This window comes from Puma concolor, chromosome B1 (assembly GCF_028749965.1).
Source record: "Puma concolor isolate L17-30 chromosome B1, mPumCon1.1.hap2, whole genome shotgun sequence".
In the NCBI taxonomy this organism is placed as follows: Eukaryota; Metazoa; Chordata; class Mammalia; order Carnivora; family Felidae; genus Puma; species Puma concolor.
The window spans coordinates 201,309,794-201,334,491 of NC_141670.1; the positions used below are offsets into that span (position 1 = coordinate 201,309,794).

Below are 24,698 nucleotides of genomic sequence, written 5' to 3' on the forward strand. Positions count from 1 at the left end.
ACGGGGACTTCTAAACTGGGGGAGGTTAAGTTATCATTCTAGCCCAAGCCCCTCATCTTGTAGAAGGGGAAACTGAGGCCCGGGAAGGCCCTTGCTCTGCCCAAGTCCACACAGCTAGAGCGACTCGTTGCCGGTGATTAAGGGAGTGACAGTGGCTCACCAACGCAGGCCCTGGGGGTACCATTCAGGGGTATCTTCCTCCCCCTGTTTTGGGGCCTACGTGGAACCTGGATCTGAGGCGTAGTCAGGTCCTCTGGTCTGACTCCCAGCATGGGGAGTCCCAGTCTGGTCCCGGCGTGGGGCTGGGCTTGGGGCAGGCGGAGGGGTGGCATTTTTGTCGAGAGTCCACGCCTAAGTCCTTGAAGTGTCTGCTTTTCTCCCTTCTTCTGCCGATGCGTCTTCCAAACATCTTCTTTTTAAGTATTTTTAAAAATTTTTAATTCATTAAGAGAGAGCACGCACGCACAAGCAGGGGAGGGGCAGAGAGAGAGGGAGAGAGAGAAAGAATCCCAAACAGGCTCTGGGCTACAGCGCCGAGCCCGACGTGGGGCTCGATCTCACGAACTGTGAGACCCTGACCTGAGCCGAAATCAAGAGTCAGAGGCTTAACCCACTGAGCCGCGCAGGCGCCCCCGCCCCCGCCCCCCCAGCATCGTCTTGACGACCATGTGTCACCTCCGCCTCCACGGCCTCGTCCGAAAGACGAAGAACAGAACCTCACAGGCGCTTTGAGGACGTCGAGCGCCGGCACCTGGGGCGCACCTGACTGCTCACTGCACGTGAGCTCTTATTCACGCGGTCATTTCCACCGGTCACGATGGCTCCTCAAGACGGTGGCGAAAGGGATCCCCTGAGGCGGTTTTATGTCAAGGGAATTGTTGGCCAAGGGGTGTCACCGTGTGGGTCATTAAGACTATATAGATCGAACGACACACAAAAATGCCCCAAATTCAAAACAATAACATAGTGAGTCACCAGCTGACTGTGAGCCCCACACTATTTGCTCAGGTTCTCCAAGGACAAAGAAACATCAATTTCGTTCATTCATTTTTTAACCATTTACTGAGTACTCAGCGTGTGTTAAGTGCTGGGGTCAGAATACGATGGTGAAACACCAAGGGCCACCAGGGAAGTGGACTTATGATTTTGTCTATACCTTATGTATTTAAAAATTTTTTTTATTACATTTATTTTTGAGAGGCAGAGAGAGCCAGAGCGTGAGTGGGGGAGGGGCAGTGAGAGAGGGAGCCACAGAACCCGACGCGGGGCTCGGACTCATGATCTGTGAGATCGTGACCTGAGCCGAAGGCGGACGCTTAACCGACTGAGCCACCCAGGCGCCCCTATACCTTATGTATTTTTATATAAGGGTTGGCGTTTTCCAGAAAAGCGCGTTTGCAATCAGGTTGAATCCAGGAGGGGGCGTGTCTCGGTGACATCACGGGCAGACCTGCCTTTGGCCTGAATGAGACCATGAATTTTCTTACTATACCCTTGAACTTGGCTTTACACACCTGACATTTAAATGTCTGAATCTGCTGCGAATGTGAAATGAGTGGATGCCTATGCCATTTAACGTACGCTCTCGGAGTATCTGCTGTTCCCCAGACTCTGTTCTAGTCTCAGGGGATGCAGAGATGAACGATTAAGCTGTTCTGCCAGGATTGGCTCACACTCCAGGAAAAGGTATAAATACCCAAACCCAGCAGGAAAGAAGCATAAAGAAGCTCCAGGGAAGCCTCAAGGAGGAGGTAACACTGGATCCGGGCTTTGAAGGATGAGGAGTTTGCCAAACGGACAGGGGATGGGGATACATTCCACGCCGAGGAAACCGCATTTGCCCAGGCTTGGAGGCAGGTGCTTTGGGAATGGGGAGGTTGGTGTGGCTGGAGTGTAAGGTTCAAGGAGAGACGGGGAGGAATGCTCAGGTGGACTGACTCTCCCCATCTGCAGAAACATCCAGAAGCCCCATTTCTCTCCCTCGTCCCTGTCAGCGTCCTGACCCACGGAGGACTAAGGAGCTGGGACAGAAAAACTGGAAACCCATCAGAAAGGAGGATGGGCACAGAATAGGCAAGTCCATAAAAAGTCGTAAGGTCTTAAATGTCTCACCATCAAAAATAACCGCACACACGCGCAAAACAACGTAAGATGATAGACGTGTTAACTAACCTCATTGTAGAAATAACTTCACCATCTACATGCCTATGGCATCATCAGCTTGGACGCCTTAAACGTACACAGTTCTATCTGTGTCAAGCTGGGGAAACTTTTTTTTTTTTTCCAACGTTTATTTATTTTTGGGACAGAGAGAGACAGAGCATGAACGGGGGAGGGGCAGAGAGAGAGGGAGACACAGAATGGGAAACAGGCTCCAGGCTCTGAGCCATCAGCCCAGAGCGTGACGCGGGGCTCGAACTCACGGACCGCGAGATCGTGACCTGGCTGAAGTCGGAAGCTCAACCGACTGCGCCACCCAGGCGCCCCTGGGGAAACTTTTTAAAAACACAGTGTCTTGTAATTGTCAGTAGGTTAAAGAAGGTGGATTAGCAGTTGCCGGGGAGGCTGGGGTGGGGGAGGGGAGAGTGGGTAGCGACTGATAATGGGGGACAGGATTTCTTTTTGGGGTGATCCAAGTGTTCTGGAATTAGTGCTGATGGCTGCCCAACCTGGAACATACTAAAAACCCAAACGACGTGCGCCCTTCAAAACGGTGAAATTCGCGGTATGGGAATTACTTCGCCATGAGACAAAAAGACATGTGGCCAAAGCATCTCAGGAATTCGCTGCCCTGCTCTGCCGGGCACTCCGTGGCCTGGGACCCAGCATGTCCCTCCCTGAGCTACAGAGAGGCTCACCAGGACTCTGGCGGGGAGGGTGTCTCCTCAGTCACTCGGAGCGCTGATCCTGTGCCCACAGCAAGCATCTAGCCAGCACCTCATCCTGGCTCCACATAAGCCACCAAGAATAGAGACCACAGGGATACCGAGTGGCCAGCAGCACTCAAAGCCGTAACAATAGCTGAAGCAGGTGCTGCTTTTTATAGCTCATGTGATTTAAAAAAAAATTTTTTTTAATGTTTATTTATTTTTGAGAGAGACAGAGACAGAATGCGAGCGGGTTAGGGGCAGAGAAAGAAGGAGACACAGAATCGGAAGCAGGCTCCAGGCTCCGAGCTGTCAGCACAGAGCCCGACGCGGGGCTCGAACTCACGAGCCGTGAGATCATGACCTGAGCCGAAGTTGGGCGCTCCACCGACTGAGCCACCCAGGCACCCCGCTCATGTGCTTCTTACAGCGTCACTGTGATGGAGGTATTATTGCTATCATCTCTCTGGATGGGGAAACTGAGGCATAGAGAAGTTATGCAATTTGTTTAAAGTCACACAACAAGGAAGCAGGAAAGACTGGAAATCCGCCCCCCCCCCCCACGATACAGTCTAGGGGCGTCACTGCGAGGCTTGAACTTGGAAGTGGTGGCAGCAGCAGGGGGCAGTCCTGCCTCCCCCCCCCCCCCCCCCCCGCCGCTGAGGGCAGATGGGGCAGGGGTTGCTGCCATTGTCCAAGAGGTGGCAGGTCTGTCTCCTGGGGCAGCCCTAAAGTATCCTACAAAGAGTCATTTAGAAAAACCAAATACTGGCCAAAGACCTTGCAAGGGGGTCTAGGGTGGAGAGCAAGTCCTGTTGATTTTACTGCGTATATGCTTCAAAACACCTTAACACCTGTCCACAAGCACCCTCGGCGGGCAGCTGTCCCCTGTTCTGTGACTCCGGCCTCTTCAAGCTAATCTCTTGCGGAGACCCCGCCCCTCCCAGAGGCCTAGGTGAACCCAACGGTGGCCCCCCCACCCAGGATCCCCAGGACCTGTGAACGTGTCCTCCGGTAACCCAGTGAAGGATTTCGAGAGGATCACCTTATCCGGGGTCACCGAGTGGGCCGGAAATCCAATGACCGGGGCCGTCACGGGGGACACACGGAGGAGAGGAGGAGGCAGAGTGACCGCGGGGACAGACAGCGGACTGACGTGGACAAGCCTAGGAATGCCTGGGGCCGGGACGCTGGAAGCAGGAACGTTCGCCCCTGCAGCCTCAGCAGGGAGCGTGGCCCCGTTGACCCCTGGCCTCAGGACTTCTAGCCTCCGGCTCGGCCAGGCTACACATTTCTGTAGTTTTGTTTTTTTTTTTTTTTAATTTTTTTTTTCAACGTTTATTTATTTTTGGGACAGAGAGAGACAGAGCATGAACGGGGGAGGGGCAGAGAGAGAGGGAGACACAGAATCGGAAACAGGCTCCAGGCTCTGAGCTGTCAGCCCAGAACCTGACGCGGGGCTCGAACTCACGGACCGCGAGATTGTGACCTGGCTGAAGTCGGACGCTCAACGGACTGCGCCACCCAGGCGCCCCACATTTCTGTAGTTTTAAGCCCCGGTTTGTGGTAAGCTGTTAGGGCAGCTACAGGAAACACATTTTCTGGCACATTCTTTTCCTCCCCGCGCAAGAGCGCTGTCTGGCTCCCGGGTGATCACATACTTGATCCAGAGTCTCCCATGCCCTCCACCTAAGAACCTGCCATTTCATTTCCCTCTTCCGTCGGCTTCTGGTGGGTGGGCTGTGGGTTTGCGCACCTGCATTCCCGGCATCCTTCAGGGCCAGGCCCAATTCGGACCCCCCCCCACCCCCCACTGAAACCGCCAAAGTCCCAGTGACCAACCCCCCGTGAACACCCGGGACGGCACACAAAAGGGAGCAAGCGGCATTGGCTGTCCTCTGCTGTCTCTGTAGAACCGTGGGTCCTTCCTGTCCCCATCCTCCTCAGCTGGCAGAGCCTTTGAGGGAAGGAGGCGTACACACGGGGTCCCGGGGGGCCTGCCCCGCAGCTGCCTGTGTGGGATCCCAACCAGAGTGTGTGTGTGGCCTGTGCTGGGGTCTGTAAAGTGCTGGCACCTGAGATGGGATCAAAGCCCCCCCCCCCCCCCCCCCATGAGGCACACGTGGTCTCTCCTGACCGCTGAGTTGAGCCAGACCAGGGACTGACCCAGCCCGGCACCTGAGCGGATTCTAACTCCCTTCCTCACCTGCTGCAGGGAGTGTCCAAGCGTCAGGGGGGAGGCTCCTGGGGTTCCACATAAGAAACCCGAACCCCACACAGACATGCGGTATCACTGCATCAGCCCTGTGGCTTCAGGGCCTTTGCCAGAAGGAGGCTGGTGGCCAGGCGCCAGCCCTGTGGCAGGGGCGGGGGCCTGGGACACCACCAGTCTTCCGCAGGCTGGCTGGCTGGGGGTAGCATCTGCCCTGTGGTCAAAGACCCACTTGGACCCTGTTGGGGACCAGCGCAGGAATCTAATTACCTCCGGGGGTAAGAGGGGGTGGGGCCCTCCTGGGAATTTGGAAGTGGGGTTCCTAGCCTGGGCTGTTCCCGCTGTCTCCGTGCATTCCCTGCGGTTCTGGGGGGGAGGGGAGGCAGGTCCCAGTGGTTCTCCGTTGGCTGATGCAAAAGGCCCGGCCTCAGCCTTCGGCCGCGCGACTGGGGTGTGACAGAAGGACTTTGGGGACACCGACGCTGGGCCCCAAGCAGACAGGTGCCTGGAAGGTACCGATTCCCCAGCCGCCGCCCGCCTCCAGCTGCTGGTCTTGCCGCCGCACCTCGCGCGGTGGCTCGTCTGGGGAGGCCCGCAGCCAGGGCTGGCTCCAGGTCTGCAAAATGACGCCCTAGTCCGGGCAGCTGCGACAGCGGCCGTACCCCCCCGCCCCCTTCATTCCCGAGCGTCCTCCTCTGCGACCCGGACGATCCGGGCTGCGGCTGCAGGGAAGGGACCCCCCGCTTTCTCTTCCGAGGGGACCCGAGAAACCGTTCCCTGTCTCTCCGACGCGGCGCGGCGCGCGAAGCGCTCTCCCTGCCCCGCGCACCTAGCCCTCCGGCTCCGCCGGGGCGTCCTCCCAGCCCGGGCGCCGTCCCCAGCTCCGGAGGGCGCTCCCGGCACGGCCCGAGGTTCCCCCCCCAGCCCGGCCCCGCTCCGTTCCCACCCGCGCCTCCTGGCCGCGGGGACGCCCCCTGCCCCCTCCCGCCTCCCGGGTGCCCGCCGCCGCGCACGGCCCCCGCCCCTCCCCCCACTTTGGGGGCTGCCCCCCCCTTCGCGCCTCCCAGCGCCGCGCGCGCCCCCGCCCTCGTTCCCGGGGCGCCCCCCGCCGCCGAGCGGCCGCGGGTCCCCGGGGAGCGCTCCTTTGTGCGGCCCCGCACGCTGCGTCAGGGCGGAGTTGCCGCCGCCGCCGCCCGCGCACTCGCCGGCGCACGGGCGGCCCCGGGGGCGGCGGGAAGGGAGGCGGCGAGCGGGAGGAGGGAGCGGCCGCGAGCCCAATCGCTCGGCTCCCCCGCCCGGCCCCGCGCGGCGCCGCCTCCGCCATTGCTGCGCGCGGGAGCGGCCGACGCGGAGGCTCGCGGCGCGCTCGGAGCCAGACCTGCGAGCCGGCGTGGGTGAGTGCGGCCGGCGGGCCCGACCCTTCCGCCCCTTCCGCCCGGGGCGGGGTCCGCGGCCGCCGGGCTCCCCGGCGGGTGGACGGGGACGGCGCGCGGGGGACGGGAGGGTGGGAAGGCTCCGCGACGGGGCGCGCCCCCTCCCCGGCCGCGGTGCGCCCCTGCGCTCGGGTCCCGCGGGGGGAGGGGCCGGGACCCCCCCCCCCCTTCCCCAGCCCCGCCGGGTCGGCGTCCTCCCGACTCCTCCCCGGGGGCGGGCGAGCTCGCGGTGACTCCCGCCCGGCCCTCCCTCGCAGGCGCTAGCCTCGGGTCTCCCGGAACGATGGTGAAGTTGGGGAACAATTTCGCGGAGAAGGGCACCAAGCAGCCGCTGCTGGAGGATGGCTTCGACACCATCCCCCTGATGACGCCCCTCGATGTCAATCAGCTGCAGTTCCCGCCCCCGGACAAGGTGAGAGCCCCCCGGCACCCCCGCGCCGCCGGGTGCGCACCCCCAAGTCTCGGGCGGCGGCCGCAACAAAAGAGACGCGCGGCGGTGCGCTGGCAACGCGAAGTGGGGGCGAGCCCGGGCGGAGGGAGGAAGCCCCCCGGGAGGACGACGTGCCCGCGCGGGATTCCGGATCGGGAGACGTGCTCCCTCCCCCCCCCCCCCCAGCCTTGGGTGACAGCTCCGTCCTGACCGGGGAGCGCGGTGGGGGAAAGGTCCCTTCTTGATTTTCGTGAGCGTCTTGTCCTAGAGAGGTCCCTGGCGCCACAGCCGCCGCCCCAGCCCTGCCTCAGGGTAGCAGGGGGCCGTGGGTCTGGGGTGAGTCTAGGGGCGCGGCTGCCCCGCGTGCCTCCCCAGGTGGAGCGGTGTCAGCCTGACTTGCCCCCTCGCGGTGGGGAGGCCCCTCTCTTTGGCCAGATGGACCCTCCTCAGGGGCTGAATTCCCGTCCGCATCCTCTCCGCCCGCCCCTCCCAGACTGGCTGTGGATGCTGCAAGGTGTCCCTTCTTACAGGGAGCCTCCCACCTCTCTTTGTTCCTTTTGTGAAATCTTCAAGTCAGGGCTCTCTCTGCTCGCCCGGGTATTAGTGTGTGTTAGTGTAGCCGGGGACAATCAATCATTCGTCATCCTTTCCCCAAAGTGGGTTTTCTTTGCTGGATTTGAAGAGTCCCTTCTTTTCTTCAATACAGTATCCAATCAAGTAGTTTCTGTACACGGAGGAGAATATTTTCAAGAGCTAACACTTAAAAAGGTAAACATACGATGTTTAAAAGTCTCCACAATTGTACAAGCCCAAACCTGAAACGGTAATAAACGGCATCCGTTCTGACCACCTTGCCGCTGCTTAAAAACCACCCTGGCCGCGACTAAGCTCATTCTATTCCCCAAAGTGCGTTTCCTCGTATTGTCTCATTTAGCCCTGGTGAGGACGGTCTGACTCAGGTCTTTGTCTTTTATTCCCGCACGATGGGGATTGCTGACCACCAGGCGGGGACCAGGAGGGGGGAATGTCTCTGCAGCGGTGGGTCCTTCCTTTCTGGAAGATTCCTTCATTCCCATGTGGACTCTTTGACCTACTCAGCTCTCTGGAGTGGTTTCTGTCCCCCCAACTTTATTGTCTGTGTTTTGGGTGGGGGCAGGGGCAGGATCGTGGCTGGCAGCAGGTGTCTTGAGTTCAAGAGGATCAGCTCGTCGCACCTGTGCACCCAGGCCACGTGGGGCCACTCTAGGGCACCGATGGTCCCGAGGAGCTTGGGGGAGGGGTGGGGCCGGGCTGCCTCAGCTGGGCGGGGGAGCTGGACTTGCGGGCCAGTTCAGCCCGGCCCCACCGCCCCCACCTTCCCCTCCCAGCTCAGCCCAAGAGTGGTGGCAGCCTGTGCCAGGAACGCTGCGTCCTGAGGCAGCACCTCTGTCAGGTGACTCCCGCTGCTCAGCCTGAGCCTCCTCTTGGGCCCTCAGTCTGTTCCATTCCAGAACTGTCTGGCACTCAGTTGACTTATACCAGGGAGGGGGATTTCAGGCAGGTGTGCAATCCATTGGCCAACCTGCTGTGCCGTCCAGAAGTGGCCCAGGTAGGTCTGAAAGAGAACGAGCCTCCCATCCCTGGGGGTGTTCAGACAGAGAGGGAGCTGGCAACGATGCTCCAGGGACAGGAATTCTAGCGGGAACCAATGATTAGGCTGGAAGATTTCAGAGGTCACGGATGAGTAGACTGACTCTCAAAGAGTTCACGAGATGTGCCCAAGGTCACGTGGCCGAAGGCCACACTCCTCCCGGATACAGAAGCTTCTGGCAGGGCCTCATGCCCCGCCCTGCTCGGGACCAGACATGTGTCACTCAAGACCTCGCTTAACCTGAACAACAGCGCTGTGATGCTCACAGCCAGGGTTCAGGGGGGTGATGTCACCTGTCCCAGGTGACATGGCTTATGGGGTCAGGGAACGCTGTCAGGGTTCCAGGTGGAATCTGTCCTGAGCATGTGTACTGAGTGCTGAGGTGCCCCAGGGACAGCAGTCACGTGGCAGCAACGTCGGGGCGTCTCACCGGACGTCTGATGAACGCTCGTCAGGGGCCAGGCACTTGTCTGCGTGCTGGACGGGCTTACGTTTCTTTAACGAGCTGACATTAGGAGGGAACTACCGTTGCCGCCCCTGTGGTACAGATGTGGAAATAGAGGGTCTTGTCCAAGGTCGCCTAGTGTCAGTGGAAGATGCAGAGGGATCCGGGCTGACAGAATACCGACCGGGCTCCCTCCTCCTCCGTACTGCAGCCCAGTCGGAGACGCCTTGTTCCCGCTTGCAGGCCAGGACCCTGAGGTTCTGAGCGGTCAGGCACGTGCTCAAGGTCACACAGCCAGTCAGGTGCGGTTGGGACTTGAGGACAGTAGGGTGATGTGCAGACACTGCCTCGGAGCCGGCTGCCCCTCCCCACGTGGGCGCCCAGGCTGTCACTCCAGGCACGCCCTCCCTCTCAATGTCTGGAGAGCTGCGCGCACAGAAAGGAGCAAAGAAGAAAGCAGGAGTGTGGCCCTTGGGTCACTTTTCGGTGGCGGCTGGCACGGGCCGCTTTCTCTCCCAATTCCTTCCTGGAGGCTGGCTCCAGGGTCCCGGCTCCCTCGGACAACGTCTCCAGCTCCTGACTCGCTGGGTCTTCCTAGGTCTGCCCTCCCCCAAGCTGCGTGCCGCCCTCTCTGGGGGAGGAAGAGCGTGGGGGTCGCTGGCTCTCCGCAGTCCAGCGGCCACTTGTTGGCTTCCGGAAGTGGGGGACCAGGGGCTGGAGACGTGTGAGCTCTTGACGCCTCCCTGCCCGGTGGGGACAGGAGAGGAAATGGTCCCGGCCGCAGGTGTGAGGAAGAGGGGGCCGGGAGCCTGAGGGAGGAGGCTGGAGGGCGGGCCGGGGCTCATCTGAAGCTGGGGGGGGCCACAGGGGAAGGGGGTGTACGGGGCAGGGTAGGGCCGGCTTCCTGGGTGCAAATGCCTCTCCCACCTCACAGGGGGCAGAGGGGAAGAAGAGGAGGGAGACCCTCTGGGGGCCGCTGCAGGGGCAGAAGAGGGAGAGGATCGTGGGGTGGAGACAGCCACGAGGTTGATTTCCTTGCGAGCTGGCTCCTGCGCCTGGAGGGAAACGGTTAATCCGCTGTTGCCTCACTTTACCCACGGCGTAGAGACCAAGGGAAACCAAGCGCTCTCCCCCCACCGCTGGGCTTGCGATATGAGTGCAGTGAGCACCGTGTCGGGAGTCCACCCTGCCGCCTATCGGCTTAACTCCTCTGCCCCCGAGTTCTCCTACTTCCCTCCTGGGGCTGCTGTCAGGGTTATTAACAGGTAATTTCTTAGAAGGCCCCGGCATCGAGATTTCCCATAAATGGGGGCTGTCCTCATTCTTTTTGCCAAACACTTGGTGGCCAAACAGCGACTCGACTGCCCTCTTTGTGTCTGGATGTATCTGGCCGCACCCCTGACGCTCTGCTTCTCTGTTTCCCCAACAAGGTGGTGGTGAAAACTAAGACCCAGTACGAGCCCGATCGCAAGAAGGGCAAAGTGCGCCCTCCCAAGATAGCCGAGTTCACCGTCAGCATCACCGAGGGGGTCACCGAGAGGTTTAAGGTGAGTGGCCCCCGATGGGGACTACGCTGCCTTTGTGTCCAGGAGGGAACCACCGAGCTGACCCACGAAGTGAGGGGGGTCGGGACAAGACACGGTTCATCTGGCTGACCCCCACTGTGCAAAACCAGCCCTGTGGCTTTTAAGTTTTCTTCATTTCCTTGCTTTTCCAGAATGACCACACGTAACTTAGTGTTGTTGGGCTTTTTGGGGTTTTTTTAGTGTTTACGTTTTTCAATTTTAACAAATGACTTTTTAAAAAAAATTCCAGCATAACTAACACCGTGTTCTGTTAGTCGCGGGTATACGGGTGCAGCGTAGCGGTTGAACAGCTCTGTCCGTTACTCGGTGCTCCTCACGGTAAGTGCTCTCCACTCGCTTCCCCGACTTCACCACCCGCCACCGCCCCTCTGGCCGCCACCGGATCCTTCTCTATAGCCGTGAGTCCAAGGGGAAAACCCACCCCTAAACTTTCTTTTAGACAGCAGTCACCCACGTGGGGAAAATCACTTCCCAGACTTGAAGTCTTTACCTCCGAAGTTCCAGGGAGGAAGCAGACTAACAAAGATAAGGCGGCCTACTCCCCACGTGCAAGACCCGGTTCCGGGCCCCTTACTTGTGCCAGCTGAGCTCAGTGACCCTCCTCCCCAGAGGGCAGGTCTGTAACCCATCTTGCAGGTGCGGAAGTTGAGGGCCGGGGCAGTCCCAGCTGTCTGGGGATCAGCCTCCGTCCTTCACTGGCCCCGGCAGTGTGCGGAGGCACGGTCTGTGCACGGGCCGTTGGAAGCGCTCACTCGTGGAGGGGGGAGGCCTCTCTCTGGTCGGTTCTCTAGTGGGGTTAGAGCTGTTGGAAGGGGCGGGGTTCCAGCCAAGTGGGGGGCGGGGTGGAGCCTCCCCCACAGGCTGGGTGGTCTCTGAGGGTGGGAACAGCTGGGCTGCTTGAGGAGGAAGTTAAGACACTGATCTTCTGGGCACTTGTTCTTTGGGAAACAAGACGTGGTAAAACGGTGCCCGTCACCCAGATTCAAAGGGGTGATTTGAGAGACACCACTGGGTGGCCCAGACCTTGCAGAGGGGCCGTGGCTGCCTCTCTGTTCACCCCGTGTGGCTGTGTGAGCAGTCTGCTCGTGTCTGGGTGCACAGATGCTCGCACACCCACACTCCCAGCAGTTCCCACAGCACCTCACGCACTGTGTGCGGTTCTAGCTCACGAAACCCCGTGGGTCGGTCGCTAGGTGCGAGCGAAGCCCGCAGAGGTGAGGCGGCTCCGCGGGGTGACTGGCGAAGCTGGGGTGCGCTGTGACCTTGAGTCCCTCCTTCCCATCACTCCGGCCTGCCTCGTGGGCTGGAGGGACACCGTGCCGGGCCTGCCTGGCCCGCGGACCCGTCAAGAGTCACGATCTGCTGTGTCCGCGGGGCGTTCACCCATGTTATTTGTCTGCCCCGAGAGGTGGGTACTTCTAGGAGAGCCCCTTTCCGGCGGGAACGTTGAGGCACAGAGAGGCCCACGTCTGTGGTTCCCGCTGGTGCCATAAGGACGGTACGTGGGCTGAGAAGCTCGTCCGGTGGCTCCCGGCTTGGCAGTGTATCTGTGGCTTTAAGCTCATGACCGGGACCGGGTTGGAGTGACTCAAGGTCGACGTCTTTTTCCACTCTGGCCAGCCGGCTTAGCAGGTGCCTCATCTGCGGCCACTCACGTGACCTGCGCGGTGCGTGCCCTGGGGATTTGCCGCCTGCCGGCCCAGGCAGAAATGACCTTGGTTTCAAGGTCATCATATCCATCATTCTGATGGCTGACACCACCTGGATATCTGGGTTTCTCATTCCGGATTTGACCTTTGCCCTTCTCAGCCCTGGCGTTTTAGGTCCCCGCGGAGTGGGGTGCAGCGTGGCACCTGAACGGCTGCCCATCGTCTCTTGTGGTCCATTGGGTGCAGGCTCTGTCCCCCAACTCCGGTGCTTTCCCCACATGCTTACCTGCTGTAGGTCCCCAGGTTCCCTGTTTAAGGCACAGGTGACGCACATTGGCCACGAGGGCTTTGGGCAGCCACAGCCGAGCATCTGTGTGGTTACCTGGTGCCCGTTGCCCAGAACCCGAGGGCTCAGAAGATCTGAGCCCGTCCCTGTGGACTGGGCTGTGGTGGCAGGATCCTGTCTCACCTCTGCCTCCTCCTGCTGGCTGGGGGATGTCTGAGAAGGTGATGTATACAGCAGGCGCTCAGTAGAGCACTGCACTGCAGTGAGCCCGTCTCCCCGGTTTTCCGCATAAACAGTCCAGGCAGGTCCGTGTGCTTATTAGCACCTGCCTCCTCCTTAGGGTTCACGACCACCCCGGAGGGGGCGGTGCTTGCCCGTTTCACAGATGAGGTTTTCGAGTCCCAGGTGGTCACCAGGCGGCTGGGGTCCTTCGGACTAGTCTGTTGTCTCCGAGGCCAGTGCCTTTCCACCACACGGCCTGCTAGGCACACCTCCCCATTGGGCTCCGCCTTCCAGCTCCTTCCAGTCCCGGCTCAGATACCAGCTCCGCCATGCAGCCTCCAGGGATTAACCTGACCCTCCTGGGGTTCCCATTGCCAAATGTTAGGAGACAGTAGCAGCATCTAAACAGGGAGCCGGACTCCGGGTCAACAAGTCACCTTCCTCGCTGGCAGCCTCGGGATGTGTGGTGGGCCACATACCCGAGTGTTCTCCAGGGCGAGCATCGTTTTTCTCTGGTCTCTTCCTTTTGTGTCACGTTGTCCAGGGTCCTTTCCGCCCGGGGCCCTCCTCTGAGGGGCCGTTCTTGGGCCATGCTTCTCTAGGTGTGACCAGATGTCCTGGCAAGGTCCAGCAGTGTGGCCTCTCTCTGCCAGCCAGGATGACAGCCCCTCCTCTTTGGGGCTATATATAGGCACGGGAACAGCTTGATGAATCACTGGGTGACTAGCCATGCTGGGGGCCCAGAGTGCATGGGGACTTGGGGAGATTTCCAGGGTTTTCCCGCCGGACCCTTGCTTGTTGAGTAAGGCAGCTCCCCATGGAGCCCTCTCTCTGGGCTGTATGTGGATGTAAGTCCTTTCCACGTGTCACCGGTTCCCTCCCGGCCAGGCAGATGACCCCCAAGGTCACGGTCAGGGGCAGAGTGCGACCTGAACCGTGTGGCCTGGCCAGCTTGACCGGGAGGCCTGTGGGCCAGACGCTCACAGCTGAAGGACCTGCGTTCTGTGGGCACCTCGGGCTTGTGCCCCGACACCATTCTCAACAGGGAGGGAGAGTTAACCTGGTTCCCTACGTGTCGGCTGTGGGGTCTGCGTGTGAGGGGAGGCCCCCAGTGCACTGTTCCTCTAAGTGTGATCGGGGGCCGCCTGCAGTAGAATCACCTGAAGTTTGATTCTAGCGGAGGGACCTGGACCCTGGGAATGTGCTTTGTGACGATGAGCTCTCCCGTGGCCCTTCGTGGCTGGAGGTGCATTCTAGCACAAGGGCAGGGCAGGCTCAGGAGGGCCGGCACCTTTCTGAAGTGCTGATGGTGTTCACCGTTCTGGAATGTTCTCCCAGCCTTTTCTTGCCCAATTAGGTGTCTGGCGTCTCTGAGTGGAGCCCACAATAAGGCACGCTCCTCCTGCGACGCATCAGCTGGCCGAGGGTTGGGGAACTTGGGGGGGGAAAGGTTGACCCGGAGACGGATCTGTGATGGAAGGTTCGGCCTCCACCCTGGGCCGTGCTGGGGGCTCCGTCACAGTTTTGCTTTGGACAGAACCTCTTTCTCATCCTTTCGGTGACTGGGCGGCTTCTGTGTGGCTCCCAGCCCAGCCACCGCCTCCGTTCTTTTCGTCTCCCTGTGTGAATTGCGGGAATGGAACTGCGTCTTTCAGCTGTTGGAGCAACAAGTAAATAACGTGTCCCCCTTTGTCTCTAATTTGTGCGGTTCGGGAGCGGGGAAGCCGGCTGCTTTGCACCTCCTCTTTATATACCTTTGGACGGCATCCTTGAGACGAGATGTCTTTTTGGATGTTACTTTATGGTTATCGCTCGGGAATGAATCTCTTGGCTCCCAGGTTGCTAGGCTGGTTGCTAGGTAACCGCTGATGGGGAGAGGGTTTTGTAAGACTCCGCCACACTGGGATTGCTGGATGAATCACCCAGCAGCGGCCAAAAGCCTAGGCTTGTGAAGAGGTTAGTCAAGGAGGGAAGTGCTCGTTTAATTAATTGGAGGTGTATTTATGCGGAGAATAAACACAGGCTGAGATGGTTCTCAAATTAAGTAAACCTAAACATCTTTTCAGTCATGTGTTCCCACTCACCCACGCAGGGCGGGGTGTCAGGGTGCAGCTGGGGCTGCTTGCTTAACGCCCCCCTCCCATCTTGGAAGATGGAGGGACCGTAATTAGGCAGATTAAAGGAAGGCTCCGTCGGGGCTCTCCTGAGCCCTTTATGCTCTGTGGCTGCCACGACGGAGAGCTGTTGACATTTCTGAGACCCACATGCCTTCTCTTTGTGAGTTAAGGGTTTGGGTGAGCAACCTGCACCCCCTCCCCTGGGGCCGTGTTTCCTCTGGGGCTCCGTGAGATTCCAAGGTCAGCCTTGCACGTGAACGCCTTTCGTGGTCCGCGCAGAGCTGGGAGGATGTCCTAGGAGGAGAGACCGAGTTCGTCTAAATGGCCCCCTGTGTTGGCAGTGGATCCTAGGGTGGGGGCATCCCTTTGCATCCCGTCACAAATGATTCTGTGGGTGGTTGGTACCTTCTTCTCACCTCCTTAATGACCTTGAGCTTCCTGTGCACCCGGCTTGTTTTCCACACTCTCCAGTGATCCCCCGGTGTGTTTCGAGACGCATTTGTTAAATATTTATGAACGGCAACACCATTTCCTTGGTGTTCGGCAGTGGGGGAGGTCTCCAAGCAGTGGCACTGGAGATCCCAGAATTGTTTGGACACCCCCGTAACCTTCAGCCGAGCGCGGGACTCGGATGCCAGGTTCTGCGGTGGCAGAGCCCACGGTTTTCTGGCCCAGCTGTCGAGTGGGGGCTTCATCCAGAATCGGATAATAAGTGGTTTGAGTCATCTTGGAGAGGGGGTGTCTGTGTGTTCACTTTTTTGTCGGTTACCTAAAATATTTAGTGTTGCACATGCTTGAAGATGTCAGGATTCATCCTATTTTTCCAAGTTTTTTTTTTTTTTTTTTTTTTTTTTTTACTGCATTACTCAGCAGAAAACACGTTTCCTTTCCCCTCCCCCCTGAGGGGGGAGGGCAGAGGGAGCGGAGGAGGGAGCACCTAGCAGCCATCGACCCAGAGCCGACTCAGGCGCTGAGTTTTATGAGTGTCATTCCTTTTTGTGTTAGTAACAATCTTGAAGGTTGATCTCGCTGGCTTGACTTTGTAGGTGGGGAACGAAGGTCAGAGAGGTTAAGGAGCAGGCGGACGGGCAGCCAGCTAACCGGGGGTGGAAACAGGATTCAGACCCACATCCACCTGCCACCCCAAAGCCCACCAAGCTCTGTCTCCCACACCGGCAGCTGCACAGGACCTGCGGGCCGGCTCTCCCCCACTTTGGATGTCCCAGTCCCACCCCCCCCCCCCCGAGCAGTGACCTCTCCCAGGGGCCCCCAGCAGGAGAGGAAGCCCCACCTGTAAAATGGGGGTGCTGCCCCGTTCCCCACTGATCCTTAGAGAACTAGGGTGTGGACCAGGGTCTTATAAGTTGAGTGGCTATATAACTTATGGCCCAGATTGGAACGCTTTTGAGAGTGACCATGGACACTGCACATTGGGGATGCCAGGGCGGTAACCAGCAGCCAGGACTGTCCTAAGAATCCAGGGTACGTGGTCCCCTCCTTACAAAGTTTGCCCTGAGGCCCACATCTTGTTTGCCATCCATTCCTGGCTGTTCTTTCCAGAAAACATCCCTCAGCTCCGTCTTGCCTCTGGGGCTGGGCTGCCGGGACCTCTGTCCCAGGCTGTGTCTTGCCTGCCTCCGGTCTCTCTCCCTGGCCCATGTTTCCTTAGTGCGGTCAGATCTACGTAACGTAACTTTTATACTTCAAAGCGTTCAGTTCAGTGACATGTGATCTGCATTGTTGTCCAACCATCACCACTGTGTAGTTCCAGAACATTTCATCACCCTGATAGGAGACCCCCTGCCCATTAGCAGTCACCCCGTTTCCTCGCCCTGTCAGCCCTGGGCAGTCACCGATGTACATTCTGTCTCCGGATGTGCCTGTTCTGGACATTTCACATGGATAGAACCATACAACACATGGCCCTCTGTGACCGGCTTCTGTCACCGGTGTGTTTTCACCGATCATCCCTGTCGTAGCAGATGGGTGCTTCATTTCTTCTTCTTTTCTTTTCTAATTTTTTTTAATGTTGATTTATTTTTTGAGAGAGAGAGAGAGAGAGAGAGAGCACACAAGAGGCAGAGAAAGAGAGAGAGAGGATGGGAGGCACAGAATCCGAAGCAGGCTCCAGGCTCCAAGCTGTCAGCACAGAGCCCGACACAGGGCTCGAACCCACGAACCGTGAGATCAAGACCTGAGCCAAAGTTGGGCACTTAACCGACTGAGCCACCCAGGTGCCCGCCTCGTTCCTTTTTGTGACTAATACTGGGTAGTATGGCTAGACCGTCTGATTTATCCCTTCATCCACGGATGGGCACTGGGGCCGTTTCCTCCTCTTGGCTGGCGGGAACAGCGCCGCTGTGAATGTTCACATGCAACTTTTGTTTGAACACCTGTTTTCCGTTCTTCTGGGTTTGTACCCGGGAGTGGAGCTGCCGGTTCGCGCGGTGATCTTGTGTCTGACACACCGAGGAGCTGCTGTTTTCTCTGGCAGCTGCACCGCCCCCCAGCGCCCCCAGCAACGTGTGCAAGGCTTCCGGTTTCTGCACATCCCGCCGGCACCTGTCATCCTCCGTCCCTTCAATTCTAGCCGTCCTAGCGGCTGCAAGGCAGTGTCTCACTGTGGTTTTGATCTGAATTTCCCGGGGGGCTGATGACGCTGAGTGCTTTTCCCCCCGCGCTGGCTGGCCGTTCGTGCATCTTGTCTGGAGAGGTGTCTGTTCAAGTCCTTTCCCATTTCGAACTGGGTTGCTTTTGTGCTGTTGAGTTGCATTCTGGACACCAGCTCCTCATCAGATCTGTCATTTGCAGATGTTTGCTACTATCTGTGGGTCGCCTTTTCATGTCTTTGCACAAAAACATAATCTGGCACAAAATTTAAACGTTTTGAGGTACGATTTATTTTTTCTTTCACTGCTTGTGCTTTCGGTGGTACTTCTAAGACACCATTGACCTCTCCCGGGGGCCCCCAGCAGGAGAGGTGTGTCACCTGCCAAGTCTGAGGTCATGAAGATTTACCTCTGTGTTTTCTTCCAAGAGTTTTATGGCTTTAGCTCTCACATTTAGGTCTTTATTCCATGTGGAGTTAATTTTTGTGGATGGTGTGGGGTAGGTGTCGAGCTTCGAGCTTCTTCTGTCTGTAGAAAGCCAGTTGTCCCAACACCAGTTGTTGAAGAGACTGTTCTTGCCTCCCTGAATGGGCATGGCGACTCGATTCAGAAACCAGTTGATCTTGACGTAGGGTTTAATTTCTAGACTCTCTGTGCCATCCCGTTTATATGGTTATTCTTATGCCAGTACCGCACTGTCCTAATTACTGTAGCTTTGCAGTAAGTTTTGAAATTGGGGAAGATGAGTCCTCCCACTTACTCTTTGCTTTCAAGATTGCTTTCGGCTGTTTGGGATCCCTGTTTTTTTTGCGTCTTCCCTGATTTAGCAGTGTTTTTCCGTTTGCAGAGTTCAAGTCCTTTCCCTTTGGCCGCAGGCAGTGAACGACAGCAGGGCGAGTGCTGCCTGTGACCCTCACCGGTGCAGAGCACTGGTGTTTTTGTGTCACGCCGTAGCTGGTGCCCGGATCCCCTCCTTTCTTTGAAATCACAGTATTTCTCAGATCTTGCTTGATGTTAATAAAGAAACAAGCATATATGTATCATCAGTTTATATCTTTTGCGGTCTTCTGACAACAGTGTTTCAGCACGATGGGTTGTCCGCGCCGTCCCAGGTATGGTGTTGTGCGTATCTCGAGCATGATTCGGAGAGGGATCTGTAGCCTTTTCTGGCTCCCGGAGAGTCAGTGGCACAAACACAGCGGACACCCTGTGCTGGGCTGGCCCCTGGTCCCTTGAAGGCCGCGGCCCAAGGCACGGCCTGGGCCCCCACGCGGCAAGTGCCGGTGGACACGGCCAGGAGTCCAGCTCCGGTAGAACAGCTGTGATTGCCTCCCACAGTCTCCTGCTCTGGAGCTTTTACTGACAGCTGCACAGAAGTGGTACACATTTGGGGGTGATGTAGAATCTGCTTCCTCTCACTCACTCTCGCTCACACGCACGCACACATCGGTGGCGAACGTGTCCTTCGGCTAACTTGGAGCCTCCTAGTGTTGTGAGAAATGGTAACTTGTCACAAAGAGGCGGCTGCCTCCTGGAATTCTGCAAGTGCCCAGGAACCGTCTGGGTTCCTGCTTCTTGATGTGGCAGACAGGGACCTGTGTCACCTGGCTTGGGTCCCCTCCTGCAGGACATGTGATGTGCCAGCCACACTGGCCGAACGCACTGCGTCCCTTGATGCTCTGGGCTTTGGCACAGCCTTCTTCCTCTGCAAACACGCCTTCCACCCTTGCTGCCCTCATGAGCTCCTCCTCCGAGACCCAGACCCCCCCGCCCCCACGTCTTCCCCAAGCACAGTAGGGATTCCCCTCCTCCTCCTGCCCCCCCCCCCCCCCCCCGAGTCATGATGAGTTCACACCACGCAGCAGAGAGCAGGGCTGATGCGGTGGGGCCAAGGACAGGTCAAGGTAGCCACCTTCTTGAGAATGTCCACCAGCCACCTGGGATTCTGTAGGTGGAAGAAGGCAGGGCCCTGGGGCCCTTTTTTGCCTTTGTAAGCCCCTTCGTCCTTAGGAAAAGAAAACAGGACGTTAGCATATGACTGTCTCGGTCTGAAGAATATAATCCAGGCTGGACCCATTATCATCATACAGTTCTTTTCTTCCTGGTTTTACAACAAAACTGAAAACCATTTTTGTGGGCCAGGGAAAGCGTCCGTCGCCAGCACTGGGCCCCGGGGTGCCCGGCAGAGACAACGGCTCTGAAAGAACAGCCCTGCTTCTAAGGAAAGGTGCTTCTCCAGCGCGGGGGCTCCCTGCCCCCCACCCCTGCCCACAGCCACGCCCGAGCGCAGGCGACAGCAGGCGCCGTCCGTCTGGCAGCCCAGGCTCTCCAGGCCTCCAGGAGCCCGTGGGGGGCACAGCAGCCCCGGGGCCCCCCTCCTTCCTGTGTGTGATCGTTTGCTTCACAAAACCCAGACCGACTGGCACCTCTAGAAACTGAACTTGTGCTCCATTTGACGTGGGTATGCTCGGGGTTGGCTCCGGGTGCAAGTACTCGCTGAGAAGATGGGCCGCCGGCCAGCTGGGTCCAGTGACTCTCTGTCTCCCTCGGCGCGCGCTGGGGCCTTGCGCTCCAGAGGAGGTGAATGAGCTCCCGGGGGCATCTGTAACAAAGTGCCACCACCTGGGTGGCTCAGGACAACATGCACGGATTCTCTTACGGTCCTGGGGGGTCAGAAGCCCCGAGTCAGTGTCACTGGGCTGCATCCGGGTGTTGGCAGGTGCTCCCGCTGGGGGGCTCCCGCTGGGGGGCTCAGTCTCTTGGGCTTTTGGAGCCGCCAGAGCCACGGCCCCCACGCTTCTTGGCTCGTGGCCCCTTCTTCCACCTGGCCCAGCATCCTCCAGTCCCTGCTCTGTCTCCTCTGCTCCCTCCCGTAAGGACGCCTGGGACTTCGCTCACACCCACCCGGATATTCCAGGAGGTCTCCTCGCAGGGGCAGAGTCACTTTTTGCGTAGAAGATAATGTGCACAGGTTCCAGGGGTTAGGACCTGGATGTCCTTGGGAGACACCACTCAGCTTACCCAGCCCGTGTGCCCTGGGCCGGTCACCTACGCGTCTGAGCCTCAGCGTCCCCGAGGGTAAAACGCAGCCCATGGTGTTGCCTTCGGGAGCTGTCAGGAGGAGTCCACGAGCCGTGGTTAACCGTCTGCTAGAGCGCAGAGTGTGGTGGCAGTCTCTGGAGCTACCCTTAATAGTGGTGTTTGGGCACAGGAGTGCCCAGGCTGGGTGGGGGGAGGGGAGCTCAGCAGCTCTCAGGCTCCAGGAATCCCATGCAGAAGGGGTTCCTCCGTTTACCCCGTCCTCAGCTTAGATTGTGCACGGGAAGTGTCTCGGAAGTTTTAAATGCTACTGAGGCCTAGTCGTTGCCCCCCCCTCCCCCCACCGTCTTCTGCCGCCTCGCTCTGGGTGGGGTCCTGGTGTTGGGATCCTCAGAGGCTCCTGGGATTCTAACACAGCCATGGTTCCGCCCGTTTTTGTGCTCAGGCTGGGCCACTGCACGTGGCTGCTGCTTCGCTGCCTGCGTGTGTCCCTGGGCTCGTCGGACTACCTGGGGGTCTCGTTAGCTCGACTCGAAGGTACTGCCTTTTCAGCGACCGGGCCTCCGTCACACATCAAGGTGCCAGATGCGATGGTCTCTGAGCATCTTCCGTGTCCCGGTGCTGCAACACCGTGAGGGGATGGGCTTTGTGAAGCAAGGGCTCGCCCTGCCCACCCCCGACTGCCCAGCTGGGGTCTCCTGGGCTCCCCACCATAAACCCGGGGGCTGGGCTGGCATGGCCACTTCCCGGCGGAGAGGGGCCACGTGCCCTTTCTGGAGTCACGATGCGTGTGGGCCTGGCGGGCCTGGAACCCAGGGCTCTTGACGCGCGTTGGGCAGCGAGTGGCCAGTTTGTCGTCTAGTCAGACTATTCTGGAACTGGTTGAAAGGTGGGGCCGCTGGGGGCTCCCCAGGATGCTTCTGGTCAGGGTGTGTCGACATAGGAAACAGCCTAAAGGGTACTCCCGCGAAACGGCTCTAAGTAATTTCACACTTCTTTCTAGAATGTGCCTAGCTGTGTCACGGGAGTGGGGAGGTTGGTGAGACTCTCCGAACTGGGACACAGTTTCGTTTCACTTGAAGCACGGAAACAGTAGATGCTGGGCTGTGCGGTGTCCATGCTTGTGCTGCTGGTGCTGGGAGACGCTGGGATGTTCCAGAGCCTTCCTGGAGGGGAGGCAGGGGCCCGGCCAGGGTTTCAAAGGGCGAGGAGGAGAGCAGGTGACCCCACCTGGCATGCTGGGGAAGGGACAGGGATGGCAGCAGACAGAGAACACCTCAGGGGACGCGAGCCAGCCCTGGCCCTCCCCCCCCCCCCCCCGAAACAGCTCCAGCCCTCGGGGCCGCTGTGGCAGGTTCACTGCTGGGGGCTTAGCCAGCAGACGGGGTGTGTCTCCGTTCCGAGGGTCAGAAGCCCAGATACGGGTATCGGGTATCGGCGGGGACGTGCTCCCTCTGAAGGCTGGAGGGGAGTCCTTCCTTGCCTCTTCCCAGTTTCTGGTGGCTCCTGGCGGCCCTCGGCTTACAGACACCTCCCTCCCACCCTCTATCTTCTCGAGCTTCTCCCTGCTTGTAGGTCTCTGTGTCCTGTCTCCCCTTTCATAAGGACACTGTCAAATTGGGTTAGGCCCCACCCTAATGACCTCAACTTAATCACATCAGCAAAGACCCTATTTCCAAATAAGGCCACATTCAAAGGTAGCAGGGTGTAGAACTTCTATATTTTGGGGAGGGGAAGACACAGTTTAACCCATAATGGGCCTAGCACATGAGGCTGACCTCTCTTCAGAGCCCTGATCCCTAGTCATTCTCCTGATGAACGTGGAAGAGCACGAGGCTTTGTTCCCCGCCTGCAGACATAAGATACGCAGGTGACCTGCTTAGGCACGCAGGTGGCAGAGCCAGGAGCCAATTCTGAGCCGGCTGGGGAATCTTTCTGGAAAGGCCCGGGGCGCTCTCCTCAGGCCACGATAACCGCAGGGGTGCCCTATGCCAGGTGGTGAGTAGGAAACCCACATTTCTCTTCCGACCATGGGGCACTTCCCAGGTTTGTGCAGACCCTGGGGCCCAGGAGAGGCTTGGAGTTTGCAGAGGTGTGGGGGAAAGAGCGGGGACAACCCGCAGGGGAAGGGCTTTGCTACACCAGGCGCCGCCTCCCGACTGTCCCTGGATTTCTCTGCCTCCCTCCTTTGAGTCCTCCGGGAACCGTCACGTTCGCTCTCCTTGGTTCCGTGGGCTCCTCGGTCATCAGGCCTGGGAATCCTGGTTGCAAGGCCCAGGCCGGGTTCCAGGAGGAGAGTGGTTCCCCACAGCACCGCCGAGAGATGGGGCTTATTTTTAAACCTAAACAGATGGGGCGCCGTGAACCAAACACAGTCGCGGCTTCCAAATTCAAGGGACAGGTTAAAGACTGCCCTAGGACGTGAGAGCGTGTGTGCGTGCGTATGGATTTTAATTGAGAACTGTTGTACACAAACCATTAGTTTCAGGAGTGAGACACAGAGACTCCGTATTTGTACATGTCGTGAAATGATCACCAAAATGGAGTCCAGGGAACACCATCACCACACAGCTACAGTTTGTACACGTGATGAGAACTTTCAAGGTTTAATTTCTTAGCCACTTTCAAACATACAACACAGTATTCTTCTTCTCTATCGTACCCCCAGGACTGACTTACCTTAAAACTAGAAGTTTGTACCTTTGACCACCTTCACCCATTTCGCTTACCCCACCGATCTGGTCGCTGTATCTCCGAGCTTTTTTTTGTTTTGTTTTTAATTTTTTTCAAACATTTTTTTTTAAATGTTTGTTTATTTTTTGAGAGAGAGAGTGCGAACAGGGGAGGGGCAGAGAGAGAGGGAGACTTGGAATCTGAAACAGGCTCCAGGCGCTGAGCCATCAGCACAGAGCCCGATGCAGGGCTCGAACCCATGAACTGTGAGGTCATGACCTGAGGCGAAGTGGGAGGCCCAACCAACTGAGCCACCCAGGGGCCCCACCCGAGCTTGTTTTTTTTTGTTTTAGATTCCACACAGAGGTGAGCTCATAAGGTACTTGTCTTTCTCTTCATTTAGCATAATGCCCTCGAGGTCCATGCTTGTTGTCATCGCAAAGGACAGGATTTCCTTCTTTTTCTGGCTGAATACTACTCCATTGTGTGTGTGTGTGTGTGTGTGTGTGTGTGTGTGTGCAACACACGCATACACACCGCCTTTTCTTCACCCTCTCGTCCATCCATGGACACTTAGGTTGCTTCCACGTCTTGGCTGCTGTGGATGAGGCAGATATGAAAACGGTGTATTCGTACCGACTGTTTGAGTCCGTGCTTTCACTTCTTTAGGGTATATACCCCGAAACAGAATGGCTGGATCACATAGTAATTCTGGTGTTAACTGGCAGAGGAGATGCCGTACTGTCCTCCAGAGTGGCCGCACCCGTTTGCTTTTCTGCCAGTGCTCAAGGCTTCCTGTTTCTCTGCATCCTCTCTGGCACGTGCTGTCTCTTATCTTTTTCGTAACAGCCATTCAAACAGGTGTGAGGGGTCACTCCCTGAGGTTTTGATTCCCTGGTGATCGACGTCGAGCGCCTTTTCACGGTCCTGTGGTCCATCCACAGGTCTCCTTTGGAAAAATGTCTGTTCGGATGCTCTGCCCATTTAAAAAGTTAGATTGTTTGGGTTTTGGCCATTAGATTGTAGGACTTCTTACATATTTTGGATACTTGCCCCTTGTCAGATATATGACTTGTATTTTCTCCCACACAGGAGGTTGGCGTTTCCATTTTGTTGATGGTGTCCTTTGCTGGGCAGAAGCTTTTTGGTGTGATCTAGACCCACTCATTTATTGTTGCCTGTGTTTGCCTTTGCTTTTGGGGTCAGATTTAAAAAATCATCACCAAGACCAATGTCAAGGAGCCTTAATCTTCTAGGAGTTTTATGGTTACAGGTCATTATGTCTTTAATTGCTTTTGAGTTAGCTTTTGTATATTATGTAAGAAAGCGGTCCAGTTGCAATCTTTCGCATGTGGCTCTCCAGTTTTCCCAACACCATTTATTGAAGAGACTGTCCTTTCTCCGGTGTATGTTCTTGCCTCCTTTGTTGTAAGTCAGTTGACTATGTGTGGGTTTATGTCTGGGTTCTCTGTTCTGTTTTTATGCCAGTACCGGACTGTT

At 57.8% G+C, this 24,698-nt stretch overlaps 1 protein-coding gene across 1 annotated transcript in view; it reads left to right on the top strand.

Annotated features, from left to right (window-relative positions):
* The first annotated feature begins 6,315 nt into the window (after positions 1–6,315).
* NSG1 (neuronal vesicle trafficking associated 1) overlaps positions 6,316–24,698 on the top strand; it is a 31,167-nt gene continuing 12,784 nt past the window's right edge. Inside the window, exons 1-3 of the mRNA XM_086705464.1 lie at positions 6,316–6,473; positions 6,770–6,924; positions 10,448–10,564. Of these exons, the coding sequence (XP_086561590.1) occupies positions 6,796–6,924; positions 10,448–10,564 (246 nt within the window). The 5' untranslated portion in view covers positions 6,316–6,473; positions 6,770–6,795. The remainder of the gene's footprint in view (positions 6,474–6,769; positions 6,925–10,447; positions 10,565–24,698) is intronic.